Source organism: Chenopodium album, chromosome 16 (genome assembly GCF_948465745.1).
Source record: "Chenopodium album chromosome 16, dcCheAlbu1.1, whole genome shotgun sequence".
In the NCBI taxonomy this organism is placed as follows: Eukaryota; Viridiplantae; Streptophyta; class Magnoliopsida; order Caryophyllales; family Amaranthaceae; genus Chenopodium; species Chenopodium album.
Window position 1 is genome coordinate 45,702,981 of NC_137849.1, and position 19,109 is coordinate 45,722,089.

General features: G+C 32.5%; 1 protein-coding gene and 1 pseudogene across 1 annotated transcript; one reads left to right on the forward strand and one right to left on the reverse strand.

The window, feature by feature from the left end:
• Positions 1–72: 72 nt before the first annotated feature.
• LOC145586695 (protein STABILIZED1 pseudogene) lies at positions 73–3,609 on the reverse strand (annotated as a pseudogene).
• A 9,338-nt stretch (positions 3,610–12,947) lies between these two features.
• On the forward strand, positions 12,948–14,594 carry LOC145585580 (ethylene-responsive transcription factor ERF035-like). Its single transcript, XM_081642281.1, has one exon. The coding sequence runs from the start codon at positions 13,274–13,276 to the stop codon at positions 14,177–14,179; it is 906 nt and encodes a 301-aa protein (XP_081498407.1). The 5' UTR covers positions 12,948–13,273; the 3' UTR covers positions 14,180–14,594.
• The last annotated feature ends 4,515 nt before the right edge of the window (positions 14,595–19,109 follow it).

Genomic DNA, 19,109 nt, shown 5'->3' on the forward strand with positions numbered 1-19,109 from the left:
TTAACATTGATAAGGATCTAATTCATCAATACAACAACTAGTACTGCAGCTACAACTGTGATCACCAAGCACTCGAAGCTAAACTGTCTTGCATAGAGGATAACAATAGCTGTTATAAAATCTAGCATTTATACAACAATAATGCTGTAAGGATAAGTAACATCCAAAACAGTTCGAAACACAAAATTGTAAGGCTAAACTACATCGAATAGCTTTAAAGGGACAAACGATAATGTGCAAGTCAAAATACATTAAGATTTCACAAAAAATATGATCAGACTAAATTCTAGAGCGCAGGTATATGCACACTAGAATCAGCAATATGAAGAAACAAAATCAGACTTGTTTGTTTCCAGCAGCCTTTTCTTCCTTCCCAAGAGCAATAACAAGTTTCTTTAATATTGCTTCAGTAGGCTGGTGAGCATTCTCAATTGCTTTTGAAATAGATTGCCATTTCTCACCATGCTTAGGCTCTGCAGCAACACAACGTTTCAGCACATCCTTCTGCAAGTCCTCAGTTCCATGCTGAAGTTCAAATTTGTAATACAAAGCCCAGAAATCTCCAACATCTGGAGCAAGTGTTACTGCCCTGTTGAGCCAGCTCCTTGCCTTGTCCACCTTCCGGTCATGCCAAAACAGCTTGGCTACAGCAGCAGTGACATGGGGATCCTGATCACACTTAGTAAGGGCATCTGAGCTCTTCGCTTTACGTTGAGGACGAGGAGCAATCTCAATTTGAGTCGCCCATAATATACCACTGTTTGGACATTCTTGTAGAGCCTTTGCCAACAAGTTATCAGCCTCTTTCTTGTTGCCGTGCCTAAGTTCAGCTCTAACAGCAGCAAGCCACAGATCAGGGCTATGAGGATTCCTTTTCCTAGCCATAGTTAGAATTGCTCGAGCTTTACTCAGTCCAGTCATCTTCTCTTCAAGTTTTGCAAGTGAAAGCCATAGAGGAATACATTGTGGGCAGTTTTTATGACCAGATACATAAGCTTCTTTAGCCTTCTCTAGCTCTCCACACCGTTCATGAAGCTGTCCAAGCATCAACCACAACTTGAAGAATGATGGGAAGCGTTGCAGGCCTTCATCAAGCAGCCTCTTCTCTTCTGCAACATTACCAAGTTCTCTCTCTGCAATGGCGGATTTCATCCATACTCTTTCACTGCCACCTCTTTCTCGGGCCTTAGCAAGGAGTATTTTTGCCCTTTCAGGTTCATGGTTTTCAAATTCAAGTTTGAAAGCAGCAAGCCAAATCTCCTCAGAGTTTGGAATAGCTGCGTAAGCTTCCTGGAGGATTGCTCGAGCAGCAGGCACATCACCAGCAATCCATTTTTCTTTAGCACCCATAAGCCAAAGAACTTCAGCTTGGGGCACATAAGTAACTGCTCTCCGTAACAAGGCATCAAGAGAATCCTTAGTTCCATGACTCTTCTCCAGTTGTGCTGCTTTAAGCCATATACTCTTCTTTGTCAAGAAGACAGAAATAGCATGAGCGTATATAGCCCTTGCAGTTTCAACAGACCCTCTCTTCTTGCATTCTTCAGCATCAGCTACCCATGTTCTCTTCCTATCTTCTTCCTCAACCCCAACACCAACAGTGTGTTTAATTATAGCTTGGCAGGTGACAACAGACCCAGCACGTTCAGCAGCCTCAGCTTCTTTCATCCAAGCTTCTCTGTTGATGACAACTCCCTCTCTTTGTAGGGCCCTGATACCCCTGTCTATGATCTTCTCAACCATTGTAATATTACCATTAGCTTCCTCCAACTTTGCTGCAGTAATCCAAATAGCTGACTCTTTTGGGAGATACAACCTGGCCCTGTTTAGCACTTTCTTTGCTGTGTCATATGTTTCCAGCCTAGCAAGAGCAAGCCAGAATTCTACTTGCAAGGGGCAGGACTCCACAGCCCTATAAAGTAATATGCTAGCTTGCTCCTCATCAGCAAGCTCAATAACTGCCTTCCACAGCCTCACAGAACTAGCTATGTGTTCAAGCCCCTTCCTTAGCACCCTACTCTTTTGTACATGATCTTGCTCCAATTTAGCAGCCTGAAGCCACAACTTCACAGAAGTTGGAATCATTTTAACTCCCCTAGCCATCACAGCCTTGGCGTCATCAGGGTTTGCCAAACGACAGGCCTCCAGCCAAACATCCTCGTTCTTGGGACACTCCTCACATCCCTTCTCAATTAACAATCTAGCCTCTTTAATCTTGCCAGCAACCTCCTCTAGCCTTGCAGCTGCTATCCAACCAGGTGGATGCTTTGGATTGGTTTGTATGACAGATTTTAATAGCAGCCTAGCCTTCTTAATATCTGAAATCTCTGCATCACTGGTAAGCTTCATACTTTTAAGATCAGTCAAATACCCTTTAGGATCGACAACCGTCTGCCCTGACACAGAATCAGATAACCTATCAAGCTTCAGTGATAGCACCGTACCCCTACCCTCACCAACGGCAGTCAAATCTGTAACAGGGGTCTGTGCCCAAGGTGTCTCTGTCCCACCAACGCCCCTACTCTTTGGATCAAGGGCCGTAACATGCTCTTTCTCCTGCCTAGCCTTCTCAAGAAGTGTATCAGGCACAGGCACAAAACTCTCAAACCTCTTCTTCTTATTCCTCATTGAATAATCCCCAATCTCAGGAAGATTGTCCCACTCCTCCACCGTCACAGTATGCAACTTCCTCTTCAAATCAGCAAACTGCTCAGTAATCTTAGGATTAGAAGCCCGATACTTCTCGATCTCTTCCTTCAACCTAGCCTCCCTCCTATCCTTCCTCCTTGAATCCATCCTCTTATCAATCGCCTCCCAGACCGCATCCGCCTCCTTATCATCCTCATCGTACTCAGCCGAGGCAAACAAACCAACATCATTCCCCTCAAATTCATCAAAATTCTGATTCTCATCATACCCTTTATCCTCCCCTTCCTCCTCATCACCCTCCTCATCAGCTCCCTTTCCCCTCCCCTGCACCTGCCCCGGCCCCGGAACCTGCCCTCGTCCCCGCCCCCGCCCCTGCCCCATATCCGGAACCGCCACACTCCCAATCGGAGCAGCAGAGCGGTCAGGCATATCCATAACCGGTCTAGACGGCCCAATATCAGATCGGGTCGTAAACCCGGTAGCTCCACGACCCAACCCAGCAACATAATTTGATGGGGGTTTCAAATACATAAAATCAAGATTACTCTTTGATTGCACAGGAGCTTGCATACCTCCGCAAAAAGGGATATACAAGGATAAAGTTGAATTCAATCGAATACCCAAATCAGCAATTAAACAATCAAAATCCCCAATTAATCTTTTGGATGATGATAACAAACATTGTCGTTCAATTGGGAGGCCTAATCTATCAAAAATAATCTGGTGAAGATTCCCTAAAGTAGTTGAATTAGGGTTTACATGAAGAACTAGGGTTTTATTGTCAAAAGTATTGAGATAAACCATGATTGTAAAATTGAGAACAAGTACCTGGAAACGGAGATGCTACCTTAATCGTTGATGAACTCTTCGATTTGCAGAGAAATGCTGTAGTCGTAGAGTGTGGAGGATACAGAATTTTGTTCCACAAATGAATTTTTTTTTTTGGCGGTTCTTCGAGAATCCAATTAACCTTTATTAGGCTATGGTATTCAATCTACTTCGTATTTTGTATTTTTTTTTTTGTAAATTAAAAACAAAGGTGTAGCAATTATCTGTTATTTCATAAATGATCCAATCATACGTTTGCTAAACTCACACAAATAACTATTTTAAAAAAGCTCACTCAAATAATTAAGAGAAAATAACTTTAAACTCGCATACAGCTTAATCTCGTGTAATGCACGGTTATTGGGTGTTTGTCAAGAGGTCAAGAGGGGTTCCATCACATATTTAATTCACATTCACTTTTGGGAAGTACTTGTACTTGAATGTAATGTATTGTATACTCGTATGTATCATGTATGTATGGTGAACTTTGTAGTAGGCTAGTAGCTACGAATGTTACTCTCACCCTCCTTAGCTTACATCATGTATAGATTTCAAATGGGAGTATGGATATATGATAAGAATTTGATATTATCATGTTATAAATTTTTCTAGACGATAGTAAAATAGTAACTTGTATTAGATTAACTATTATTTTCGTATGAGGGAATTAATAATGTACATATTAGTCATTGAAAACATGAAATGGTTTAATGTATGATAAATATGAATAAAAAATTAAAATATAAAGCTCGCTTGATGCAAATTGAGAAAATTGTAGTGAGCATTAATCAAACCCTAGCAAATGGCACAATTTTGTTATTCCATCAGATCCGCTAGCAATTGATCAACATTACGGAGTATTAGGATTGAATATAATTCATACATTACATCGACTAGAAACTAATATGCATGACGATATCTTTGAAGAATACTTCACATCTACTATCTCTCTTAAAACACGTGTGAATATTGACTATGAATTTCTGACCATGCATATAACTTGACAAAATTGACTAATTATAGTTCTAGGAGGGTGTACTTTTCTTAATTGATTAATTTTTATTTGGTTACAACTCATTTAAACAAATTAAAAAGAGGATTAAACAAATGCTTGAAAGTCTAGCTAGGTATGTATTTACATTTGAAAGTCAACTATGATACATAAATTAAAGGTATTTGCATTTGAAAGTCGACTATGATACAAATTGTATACTCTCTTGAAAACAATCATTGTAATAGATAGACTAGCTAGATAGACAAATGACACTATTACAATTCTAGACAAAAGGATTAGTTTTTAATTTGTATACGAATACTTCATATCGATAATTTTAAGAACCTCAAACCAACAAAGTTAGAAAGGCGACAATAAAGATTAACTAGTTAAAATACATGTTTGGTAGTCTAGGTGCAACATGAAGATTACAAGACATGAATTGAAGTATGAACTAACATCATTCTTTTAATTTGTAATCTTGTACTAATAATCAAACTGAAATAATTTTTGGAGGCTTTTTCAAAGGAAAAAATAAAAAGCTACAATATGGGACAAAAAAAATGCTTGAGTAGCTTAATTTGTTCTTATTCTTGACGGCTAAAAGCTGTGCAAAAACGAGTCAAACGATTTATACTTGTATAACGTATAGGTTCAATAGCTGTTCCTTCCATAGCTTCGAAAATAACATCACAAAATTATGTAATTTCCTGTTTACTTCAATAATTATTCCATGTTTTATTTTACGTCGTATTTTTTGGCATTTGGACCACATTAATATTCTTCTTGTTGACCTATTGTTGTAGAGGTTGTATTTGATCTTTTCTTGTATTGGTTTTATATTTTGAATCGCTAGTGGTCCGTGATTCAATGATTTATAAATATGATTAAACTTAATCCACAAATTGGCTAGTGGTCCGTGATTCAATTATTTATATTTGTTTTAATAATATGATTAAACTAAATAAACAAATTGGACTAACATTGGCTCATAATTTGAGAGACGTCTTGAAAAAATGATGTAGAGTGTCAATAGACTAAAAAAAAGAGCAATTTATTATAAAACAGAGTATATATGACGAACTTTAATAAAATTTAAACCCCAAAATATTTCAGTTATAGTGACTTAGTAACTAATATCACACACCATTGAGCACTCTTGCAGTAGGAAACCTAGTCTCATGCAATTATTCATTCCCACCAAATTTGAGTGACACAACAAAGTGACCTCAAGCACTTCCCACACCACCATTCACATACAATTGGTAAGCTCTAACAAACATTTGAGCATAATTGTCACACTTAAAACACATAACAACTTTGTATATATATATATTTATAAATTTCTGATACTTTGATAATTAAGAGAAGGAAATAAACATAATAATATCTTCATAACAAACTTATATAGTAGAGTACTCAAATCAACTTGTAAGAAACAAATGGAGAAAAGATTCGATGTGTTCTTATGGTGGCTTGTGTTCTTAGGCTTTTGCCATCACATTAGTTTGGTCATTGGGATCATTGATGCAAGAATGTTAGAGGATCATAAGAATATTGATTTTGAAAGGAAGGATAATGCACAAAATGGTATTACAAAAACGAGCTATACCATGCATAGTGCTTATGGTGGGGATCCTAAACCTAGCTATGGCGGTGGAGGTGATGGTTACGGGGGAGGAGGAGGTGGTGGCGGTGGCTTCAGAGGAGGTGGTGGCGGTGGATTTGGAGGTGGTGGTGGGTTTGGTGGAGGGTGCGGTGGCAATTGTGGTGGAGGTTGCCCAGGTGGTTGTGGTGGAGGTGGCGGTGGTTTTGGCGCAGGTGGTGGCTTTGGTGGGAGTGGTGGTTCTGGCATGGGAGATGGTGGTCATGGTTATGGGGGTGGAGGTGGTAGTGGTGGCAACTATGGATATGGTCATCCTGGACCTGGTCATGTATATGGTCCTGGTTCTAGATGGGACGCTACACGCACCAAGACTAAAATCCATCACTAGTAACAATACTAAAACCAAAATAAGTTAGATGATTATTAGCTAGTTTGCTACCTAAGTTGTAAGCTAAAACATGCCCTATGTTCTAGATAGTATTGTTATAAGTTGTTTGTTAAATGTAAGGAAAATTAAAAATGAGTGTTTCTATGTGAAAATTCACAAGGTATTTCGATATATGTAACCTTAAAAAGCCAATGAAGCATATTGCATTTCTATAATATTTGTCAATCCTAATTAATTTATTGATATCTTGAATGTCTAATTTATAGTTTGAATTTCATGAAAATCGAAGTCATAATTAACTACGATCATACAAAAATATTTGGTGATTTTTATATAACTTAAAATCGGGTCGATTAATTTTCAAAATTGCTGGCTAAAATTTTTCTGTAACGTGGCTGATGACAGTACATTAATGGATTTAGATTAAGGGGTAAGGACCATATGGTGTGTGTGTTCCGAATTTGATACTAGTATTGCATGCCAATTGCATAAAAAAATGACACTATTAAGACTTATGAGATATAAAAGGGGCTGATTCTCTAAAGTCAATGACTTTGGGTTGGACCATGTTTTTGTCTTATATATCAAGATTCGGGCCAAGACTCAACTTGCAAGCCCAACTTATAATTCATTTGACCTGCTTTCTCAATTTCTGAAATTAGTGAGCAGCCACCAAAAAATGTGAAATTAAAATATTGTTTTCTACTACTGCATTCTCTAAGACAAGTAAGGTCTTGTTCTTTTGAACTTAAATTTACTTCAGTTTACTCCGTAATTCAATTCATTTCACTTTTATTCACATTCCCTCAAATTCAACTCATTTTACTTCAGTTTAGATTCGCTCGGCTCGGCTCGGCTCATTATTCTATGAGTACTGTGTTTCAATTCAGCTTCAAAGACAATATGTATGTTTAATGATACAACTAACAATACGTCAATACTCAACATATTTATACTTTTACTTAAATATAAATCACCATATGTATGTTTAAAAGGAGTGTGAAGCTATAAAATGTGCCCAAAAAATATGTACATAGTGATACTCATACTAGATAAAAATGGACAAAGTAAGATATTTTGATGAATTGTGTTGTATGTATTATCTCTCTCTCTTTTTTTCTTTTTTTTTTTTTTTTTTTTTGCGAAAGGCCGGACAATATGACTATTATTTTTAATAGATCAATATAGGCATATAGCTAGTATTACATAAGACTATAAGAGCGTGACATTGTGAGTTTGTGACACTCTAATTTTGTACCACCAAATAAGATGGAATTCAACTTAAATAATGGCTTGATATAGGCTTTAATACTATTTATTTATTTATTAAAAAAAATACTTCTTATATAGGTTTTAATACTACAACCATTAAAATAAGGAAAATGTTATACATAACCCTTAGGGCTACATATAAGCATTAAATTTACACTTGAAAATCGTAAAAAGTTAAGAAATCATCAAAATATAAACACTAATAATACTGATTTACGCGTGTTTTTGTCATAAATTCCTAATTTTATACAATTTCCAAGAGTACATTTAATGCTTATATATAGCCCTTAGGACTACATATAACATTACCTTAAAATAAAGGTGGACTGCCTCTTTGTAATTAGAAATCCTTAAAGTACCTCTTTTGAAATATTTTATGAAATAATATTCCTAGTTCTAATTAATACTCAGTACGGAGTACTAAATAATAAGTATAAAACTATTAAAAGGACAGTGGCTCAACATCATGTACAATAATGGTAATTAAGACCTAACTTATGTTGCAAATGAAGAGATTAAGGTATCATGTGCCATGATTAACAAAAGTTAAGACTATCTTAATTAATAAATTAGGGAGAATCACTATAATTTTGGATTTGTTGTTTGGTTTAAGACTGTATCTTGACGTATGGTCGGTGTATTACCCCATACTTGCGGCTACTATACTTCATACGCAACTCTAACCATTTTCAAGGCTACTTGTAACTTGTAATATATACCATTTGGAAGGTTAGTCGAAATTAGTAATAACTAATAAGTAATGACTTAGAAATCTTAATTCTTAATTTAATGCATTAATTGTTTAAGAGATTAACTTATAACCTTTGATAAAGGTTGTTTTACGATCTACATACATCATTGTTTAAACACACGATTTTTTTACTTTATTTAGTCATACAACAAATTAAGCAAAAGTATATTAAGAGAGAAAATAAAAAAGAGAATACGAGTAATTTATTTTAAAATAATCAAATAAAAGAATTATGTGAATTTGAGTTTTTGCATAGTAGTATCGGTTATTGTATTTGATTATGTATGGTGATAAGAAGCAAATAAATGTAGGCTCAGAACCCTTGCTTGGACGTGTGTTAGTTGTATGTACCATGCACGCGGTACAACTAGTTATAAAAAGAGAGATGACTATTGCAAACAAAGAAACTACCTAGAATCATATAATCTGAATTCTGAAGTATCTAGTCTAGATAATCTTATATTTACAAGGCATTCATGGAAAAAACTTTCCAAAAGAATAGAAGTATCTTCTTACTTTTTACAGAGAGATACCAAGATAGTTCTAAATAAAACAATTAAAATAAGTACAAGTAATTAAAACAGCATCCTACTTAAGGATTGTATGTCTACTTAATTAGCTAACAAACAAAATCTCCAAAAACAAGGCCAAATTCTAGAGTTTTCTATAGATTGTAGACAAAGGAGCATGTGCCATTATAAACCTACATAACTCTTCCAAGTGCCCTTATATTCCAAGGGCACCTATCTCTTATAAGTATATACCTACTAAACTGACATTATTAATTTGTATGGCATATACTCACCTCACTGGTCTCAAATAATAAAATTTAGATACGCATATTAAGAAAATTAATAATACAGGATCATAATAATGTACGATCCAGAGTTAGTCAATGGTTAAACTTGCATAAGTTGAGCGGAAAATTTTTCATTTTAAATAATTGAAAGATTTTTGTGAACAAATAAATAGAAGAATATTGATTATTTGTCTGTCAAATAAAAATTAGAAAAATCACGATTATTTATAGACAAAGAGAGTATAAATTCATTATTTTGTTTATATTTGCATCTGTATTTTGGTATTTATTTATAATATATGATGCCTCTCTCTCTTAATAATTGTTGAAGAGGATCAATGTGTCTAAATCTGGGATCATGTGTTGAAAGAGTTGCAAAATTTGTCCATATCTCACCAAGCAAAGCAAGAGCACATGAGATATTTGCATAACATAAGCAAAACGGTAATATTTTATTAGTAAGTCCATGAGTTATGATTTCATTTTCATGATAATTTTATAACCTATGGTTTTTATGTTAGTCAAACTCCACTTGGTCAAGTTACTTCATTTTTGTTATTGTATTTGATTTTTAATATTTTTGATCCAAAAAAAAAAAAAAAATGTTTGTGAATGGTTTCAATGTATCTACCCATGAGTATGAGCATGACTAGCATTTTTTTTAAGGGTTGAATATGGACCCACCTTTCACTCATGTCAATTAATAGACAAATTCTGATTAGAAATTTTTAATTATTATAATCTCTATTTATATATACTACCTACGTGCTTTGATTGAATTTTTTTGCCAACTTCCACGTTATATTAATACAAAAAACCAAACCTTTAATATTAATATATTATACCCATCTTTTTCCTCCATCTTTTGGAACTAATACTTGAATTCCTCTTTGCTTTCACAATCATAATTAAAACACCATACACCAATCAATAATAATGAGGTTCTCTATTGTTAATAGTGATTTAATTATTTATTAAAAAGTGTATATATGAATAGCTTATTAGCATACACCAATCACAATACAAAATAAGAATTGAGCGTAAATAGCTCTTTTAATTTCTTAAACAAGGCTGACTCATACTCTTATTTACATACTTTATTGCGAAGTATATAGCAATAGTTCAAATTTACGTACATATGTGCATAATGATGCAAAATAAGAAGTGAGAGTACAACCCCCGTTCTTTTGAGCTTCTTGGCAGGGCAGAGCAAGGCTTAGCAGAGTAAAGCAAATATCAGTAGAGCATAGCTAGCAGAGCAACTCTAAAGAACAAGGTCTATGTGTACGTTAGTGCTATGGCAATAAGGCCAATAACGTATGTACCCAACAGTTTAGGAAGAAAAGAAAGTATCAAGTTTCTTTCATATCATAATGAGATTGAAGCATTTAGGTCAAAGTGAAGATGACATATAATAGCAAGTTTAGCTTCCTTTAGTTAAGCTGTCAAAACAAAAAACAGTAACATTAGATTATTTATTGACCTGACTTGTACTACTAACTGATAAAAAAAATCAAGGTATATTGTACATAAACACATAATTGAAGTAATGATAGGCAGTTTCTAAGAAATAAAGAATATATCATATAAATACAATATACTTTAATTTTCTTATGAAATATACAGTATAATACAGCTTGGCAAAATTAAGAAAAGGGAAGTTGAACTAAAATTTGACCTCTAAACCAATCAAATGCTGATTTTTAGAGGTGTGTGTAATACTCCTCTATATTATGCCTAATAGTCAATTAAATTAGCTGCTTTGTCTGGAAGTATTAGTATAATACAGCTTGGAGTATAGAATTTACTACTATTAATTACTAAGTGAGAGTGTAGTGGAAGGTCAATTAATTAAGATGTTCTTTATTAAACAAAACCTCCTTATTATTCCACTAACCTGTATTATAAGGATTATACGCCTAAATAATTTTATACGTACATGTAAAAGAGGCCGGGATTGTATTTCAATATAAAATGTTGACTGCGCAAAAAATTGTCAATTAAGTGAATTATAGCTTGTACGAGCTGAGTATACTCCATTGTGTTGGTCGTTTAAAGAGTGATTTTATAGCTAGCAATCTCTTTAGTAACGTGTATTTTCAAGTCTTATCATTAATTGTTATATGAATTTTATACTTTCAAACAACTGAAACTAAAATGGACAAAGCTAAGTCGAGTTTAACTTTCTTTGTTATAACGCAAATTTATAATTTATATATTTCCTCAACGCAAAACTGTTTGTTCATTAATAATATCAATACACTATATATTACCTGCAAAACTTGTACATGACATTAAATAACCGTAATTATAGAATATAGGACACGATGATATTAATTGAGTATATGTGTATCATAGATTATACACGTCTAATATAATTGCGTTGGAGAAAAAGTACAAAAAAAAATAGTAGTAGTGATTACATCATTTTTCATGCTAAAAAACGAAAAAAAATAAATTAATTAATATTAGTAGTAGACTAGTAGTACGTAGTACAAATCAATAAAAGGATCATACTAGATTTTTCAATGTCTACCCTTTAAAAGGCATAGAAGTTAAAGTGGAACCAAAAAATTAGGTAAGTTTATTTAAGTATTAAGTTCATATTTGGTATTTTAGTTAGGTATAAGAATCAATCGTATGACATCAACAAATTGGCTAGCTTGTTAGCTAGGTGTATATTTAATTTAATTTCATTCTCACTACTATACCGTAGCAAAATTTGGTCTATTATAATTATAATTATAATTATTAATATTATTGTTATTTTTATTTTTATTTTTATTTCAATTTATGTGGGACAATTTTAAATCAACAACGCATCAAATACCGTGTGTCTGCCCTAACTTATGGCAATTAACGTGGTGAAAACTAGAAACTAGAAGATCTTATTAGGGGGCCCTTGTACACCATTTAGTCCATGTCTTTGTTTTAAATACAAATACTGAATAAATTAAAAAAAATTATTATTCAATCAAAATATTATCATGTACTTAATTATTTGTAAATATGTATGAAAATGACTTAAATCAAGCCCTCATTAGCGGAGTCTAAGAGAATCTAATTATGGATACGCAGTCATTCATCACCCTGACTTATTTAAACTAAGTTTATTAGACCTTATTATAACTAATTAATTTTGATTTCACCTTATATTTAAATTTGTTTGGACGTGATCAGCTTTAATTATTTCAATTTTTTTTGTTTAAATATAGGTAAAGAAAGCACATCTTACATGCAAACTTGAATGAAATTTTATTTTTATAATCAATTGATAATCAAAAGAGTATCTCACTATCATTTACACCTTACACGTATATACCTTATGCTGTTACACATAAACGCTCTTATTTTTCAAAGTAGGACAATAGTCTCAATTTATACGCGGATTATATGAACAAACCAGCACACAATTTATATTGATGTTCTAACAAAGGAAGCATAGAACAAAAACAGCTTACACTTTACAAAGAGATACAAAATTGAGGTCCCCAAAAACCAAGATTTTTCCACACCTGGATTCGAAAATTATACTCCATTACATGAACCAAATTATTACTTTGTAGTAGATATTATTATGATCTAAATTAAATACAGAAAAATATATATATTTATAAACCATAGTTTTCAGTATGAAAAGATATCTAAGAATATTTTATACGTATTTGTACAGTCAAGCATCAATCAAGCTTTTATACATCAATCAAATATGCCACATGGGGTATCACAACTAGCTCCTCTTAACTGTATACACCTCTAATTTTGCCAAAAGTGTGGGTCCCACTTCCCTTTTCTTCCCACTTCCTTAAATTCTTTTCTTTGGAGTACATTTTATTTTTTTTACATCATCATTTTATTTTTTTAATTATATATATACCCCCTTCTTCTTTTATTTCCTCACAATCATGTAACAAAATAAATACTACACACACTCTAAACTTTCTTCTTATTTTCTTTTCTTTTCTTTTCTTTCTTTCCCTCCCATCATGGAAACACATCTACAAAATGAATCTCTAGACAATTTCTTCCATTCTCTATCTAAATCTTCATCTATCACTTCTACCTCGACCTCTACCTCTTCATCCTCTGTATCGTCTTCTAATAGCCCTTTTTCAGGTATTGATAAAAAGTCGAAAACCATCAAGAATGGGTCCAAGAGAATAAGATTGGACCCGAAGGAGAATAATGAGGCCTCTATTAATAAAAAACTCGTGAATGATAATGATAATGATAACGATAATGATATTCGTCACCAAAAGGATGAACATCTAATGTATAGGGGTGTACGAAAGAGAAGTTGGGGTAAATGGGTGTCCGAAATAAGAGAGCCAAGGAAAAAGTCAAGAATATGGCTTGGAACTTACCCTACGGCTGAGATGGCGGCTCGAGCTCATGACGTGGCGGCTTTAGCCATCAAAGGTGAAAATGCATTCCTTAACTTCCCTCAACTTGCACATTTACTACCTCGTCCTGCTTCCACGTGTCCTAAAGACATACAAGCCGCAGCTGCTAAGGCGGCTGAAGCCGAGCTGAGCCGACCTCTAGCTAGTAGCTCATCAAGCTCTTCCACAACAACCAATCTTAGCTCTTCTTCATCAGAAGAAGCTAATAACATTGAATGGTCTAGTTCTGTGGGACCCACTACAGACCATGATGATGATCATGATCATGTACATGATGGTCATGATCATCATGGTCATGGACATAATGTTGATGATGATGAGTCATTGTTTGACTTGCCTGACCTTGTAATTGAAGGTAAAACTACTCAAAGAATTGGAGGGTATTATAGTCATTCTACATGGCAATTAGCTCAAGGAGAATCCATGATATTTGGGCTTGATGATGATCAACACCCTAATTATTTATGGATGGGTTTACTAGAAAAATAGATAATTTAAGTCTAAAATTTTCCCTTTTTTTTTTTAGTTAATTATAATATATAGTTTAGTTTCATACAAATTCATTCATTACATTATTACAAAAACATATATATATAGTCATATATTAGCTTCAAATTGTTCATGAAGGTCAATAGTCAACATATAAGAGAAAGGAGAGAAAAAAAAAAAAAAAGGTTTGTTTTGCATTTACAAATTTCTTCATTTTTCTAAAGGTTAGATTTTTTTGGTTTGTAGCTTGTTGGTTACATTTAATTTTGTGCATAATTACATGAGGTGAGATGTGGGATATCAAAATTTGGGTCCCTCTCGGCTTCCCCACCTTTTTTGCAAGGTAATGTAAATTATACAACACATACATTATTATATACATTATTATATATCATAATTAATTTTGTTTTTATAATTTTGTTTTCTAGTATTTATTTATTTTATATTGATGTATTATTATTGTCTCCCTTAAATCAAATTTTCTACATATAGCAATTTATATTGTTATTTTAGTGAAATCCCCAATCTACATTACATAAAGAAAAATGTTTAAGGGGCGTGACGAGGTCAAATCATCATCTGTAATTTTAGTGTGCAACTATACATGCAATATATTACTTTGTAAGAACATAATATTTTATTATACTAATTGAGAAATTTAGTATAATTAAGGTATATTTATAGCTATATGTCAATATAATTAAGAAATAACAACTCAAGAGAGTCCAAATCCTTAATCAAAACTTGTAAATAATAGGTTGTGCATTTTTGTGATCAAAGCTTGCTAATTTTAACAAGTGTTGTTGATAGCTACCTATAGCGACAATATATAAGTAACTAACACATAAAAATATTGTTTGTTTATCTAAGTATTTTGTATAAGTGGCTCTTTAATTTTTAGATGGATCTCATCATATATAAACAAAACAAAATTATACAAGTAGAATTTAATAACCAAGTTAATAGATAAGTCTAGAAACTTAAGCTTGTGGATCCATTAGCGGTAAGGTAGTAAACTTAACAAATTATTTCATTTTCCAAACAAAATAATGTACACCAACGAATATGTGCCCATAGACTATTTGCTTTAGCTAGAATTCTTCAAATACAATTTTCGAATCATAGCTAAATTAGCCCCTACAATTGACCCCTTTTTTTTTTTGGGTATTGCAACGGTACCAATTTGTTTCGGCCTTGTTTTAGTTTGAATTGGCTTTTGTCTCTTTAACGACTCCAAACTCCATTACTTTGTAATTTGGCACATAGTATAAGTATTCAAATCAAATAGGTTTACTAAACATAATCCACTTAGTTTTATCAAACATGCGTGCATTTTGCATATATGCATATATGCAAATTACTAAGTATACGAGTCTAAGGGTATGTACGTATACATAAAATAAATAGAGCGTTTTCTGTTCGGGAAAGATGGAATGAATTGGAGAAAGCACACAATATTTTTTTTAGAATTTATTGTTTTGCAAAACTATATATTGTAGTAATTGTCAATTATTTCTTGTACGGGTAGTAGCTTTTTGGGGGCATTGAAGTTAAAATTAGTTACTTCCATATCAAAATAGATTTTTTTTTTTAATTTTTTTTTTTAAATAATCATTTTAAACCACTAATTGTCGAAGCTGTAATATTTAATAAAAAAAGATGGATTACTATTTAATTAACTTAGAAATATTAACTCCTCCTTAGTCCTTACTACGTATCATAAATTACTTTTCTAAAGGTGAGTTTGATGCCCATTTTACACAACTAATGGAAAAGTGCTTTAACTTGTTGAAACTTGAAAGCTAATAAACAGATAAACTATGGAGCTAGTAAATTTAAAAAATCAACAAAGTATCAATAATTTAATAACAATACTTATCCTTTAATTTCATCCATTATTTTAATCACCTATTTTAATTTGTAATTGTGATTAATTTGAAACGTGCAAAAAGAAATACTAAGGGCCTGTTCTGATTTACCGAAAACAACTAAACGGACTATTTATAAGTGAAGGAAATTAAGAATTGAACTGAACTGATTAGAGATGAATTAAACTAAACTGAAATTAAGCTAAACCGAATAGATTCTAGCTAATAATATGTATGTGTATTTAATCATTAAATAATAGTAAAGCAGAAATCTATCTACTCATATTATGTACCCTTATCACTCAACGTGTGAAAATAATAAGAAAATTATGTGCAATGATTCACATATATTGATATATACACCACTTATAAATAAAATTTAAAAAGTGCATATGATTTTCAAGGGTGTCATTATCCACCCAACGTAAGTTTACATGTTCTTTTCATCTTTATTATAAAATTTGTATAATACCTCAAAAAAATGGCATCTACATGTGAAATTGTTGATGATAAAAACTCCAATATAATAGATCATTATCATCATATTTAGAAAAAAGGTGAAAGAAAAATTAAAGCACAAATAAAAATAAGCCAAGTAGGAAGAGTACATACAGAGTTTGTCGCCTTTTATGAGCATGATTAATAATGAGTGAGATTATCTGGAAAAAAAAACGACAGTTAATTCTTGCTTAGGTGGATTTAACATGCAGATTCCCAGCAAATTAATGTGTTCAGTTGAAAGTTTAATTTCTTCCCTTCTAATTAAGGTGTGTTATATACACCTTGTCCTCTTGGGGGATGTCTTCTCTTTTGATTTTAGGCCTTGTACGTAGCCATTTCATGTTGGGATCGTTACGTGAACGTGAGGGTCGAGGTTAAGGTCATTTTCTTTTGATTTTCTGAGCAGAGCAGGGTAGGTGTTAGCAGATTGAGTAGAGCAAATTATTAATACTCAACGAAGTTGGACTCAGTAGAGTAGAACAAATTAGCAGACCACAATAGCTCAAAGGAACAATGCCTTATATGGTCTTGTCATTTACGTTAATTAATCTAATAAAAATTGAATATCAAAATGTGATAATTAAATCATTTTTGTTCTTATTTACTTTTTTTTTTGGACCCTTTGAACTTATTTCCTTAATAAGGTAACCATTAAACTCTAGCAATTCAAAAGGAAAAAAAACACAATAAGTCTTGTATAAGGCCGACTAACTTATATTTTATTTTAAGATGGTTAATATAAGGGTAATTTTAACAAATTTTGAGGTAATTTAACTTTAATTCATGTAACAGTAACTTTAATTCGTAATTATGTAAAAAAAAAAAAACTTTAATTTGAATGAACTTGTAATAATTTGTTCTAGTTCATATTCTAAAACAACAAGCTTGTTAAAATGGTCTTATAAAATTATGTAATCTACACTACGAGCATGTTCTCTTCAGCTTAATTTTCAGTTCAGTAAATGAGAACAAACCCTACGTGTTCATTTCTGATTAAAAACAAAAAAAACTGTATGATTTAAGATTCTTATGTTTTGTAATTACAATCATTATGAACTGGACTTTTATGTATTATTCAAAGCCCCGTTACATGAAATTCCAATACACATTTAGGATCTATGAATATTAGGGACAATTTGGACATATACATATACCTCTTAAAATTGTTTTTTTGTACGGACAATTGTGACTTGCACTCATAGACAAAATACATCATAAACTTTTACATAATTAATCACATAAAAACACTATTCTACATGATACATGAATCAATCACCACAATTGTTTTTTTTTTTTCATAATTTATTCATGTTTTCATCTTTCAAGACACAAATGATTTAGCCATTAAAAAACCAAAGTAAAGACAAAGGAGCTACGATATTTAGGATCTATTTATCTTGCCACAATTCTCTAGATACTCTTGAGAAATCCAAACACTACAAGAAAAATCACTTTTCGTAGCGATTGTACATTCGCTACAATATGCAAGTATGTTTGTGAAATAACTAAGGATGTCGTATCATTTTTACAATCGCCATGGTTTTCCCATATAAAATCGATACGGAAAACATAATAATACATATCCACACTATTTTTACACATTTATATAATTTTGAGAAATTGTATCATTTACAATCGCCACTAAATCCTAATAATCAATACGAAAAGCCTTTTCAACACTAGATATATAAATTGTTTGACAAGAGTACATAAAATATGTCATAGCTTATTGGTGAAACATTTAATATAAGAGTTTGAGGTTGCATGTTCAAATCTTGTAAAGATCATACGCATGTTTTTTTTTTTTTTTTGAAGAAAATGAGTTAAACATTTATAGCGATTGTAATCGCAACAATAATCACCACGATTGGATGTAGTTTTTCGTATCAATTATTGAGGCCAACCCCAGCGATATTGAAAACCACTACTAAAGGCTAAGGCAACGGGGGATATTGTATCGAATGAACATTCGTTGGGAAAGCTTTTTGTTGCAATTACAATCGGTTAAAATAATCGCTACGAAAAGGTTATTTTCTTGTAGTGAAATTCCATTTTGGATAATTGTTTTCCACCTTTTATAAATCATTAAATCATACTCCGTACAATTTTGGAAATTGAAAAATGTTTTCCACAACAAACGTAAACCTAGTTGTAGAAATTTAAGTGTCGATGTAAGTACTATTGTACTATATTGTGATGACCTACATTACCAAACAAATTAAGTATGGGTAGTATAAGTAATACAATGACCTCAATAAATGAAATTGAATACGTAAAACAAGCACACGAACCTCCAACCTTATGACAGTAAACTTACATTGATTACATATATAGGTAGGGTTTATGGTAATAAATTGGACAAATAGGCAATTATACCTTACACGACAAAGTGGAGTTTTAACTTAAAAAAGCACCTTGCTTTGAAACTCATTACATCATCGAAGGATCAAATATCGTTTTTTCGACTAATTTAGTAGTTGTACTAGTTATTAGTTTATTACTCTTATTAGATGTTAATTGCAATACTAATTTGTTTGAGTTTTGACTGTACAACTAGCTAA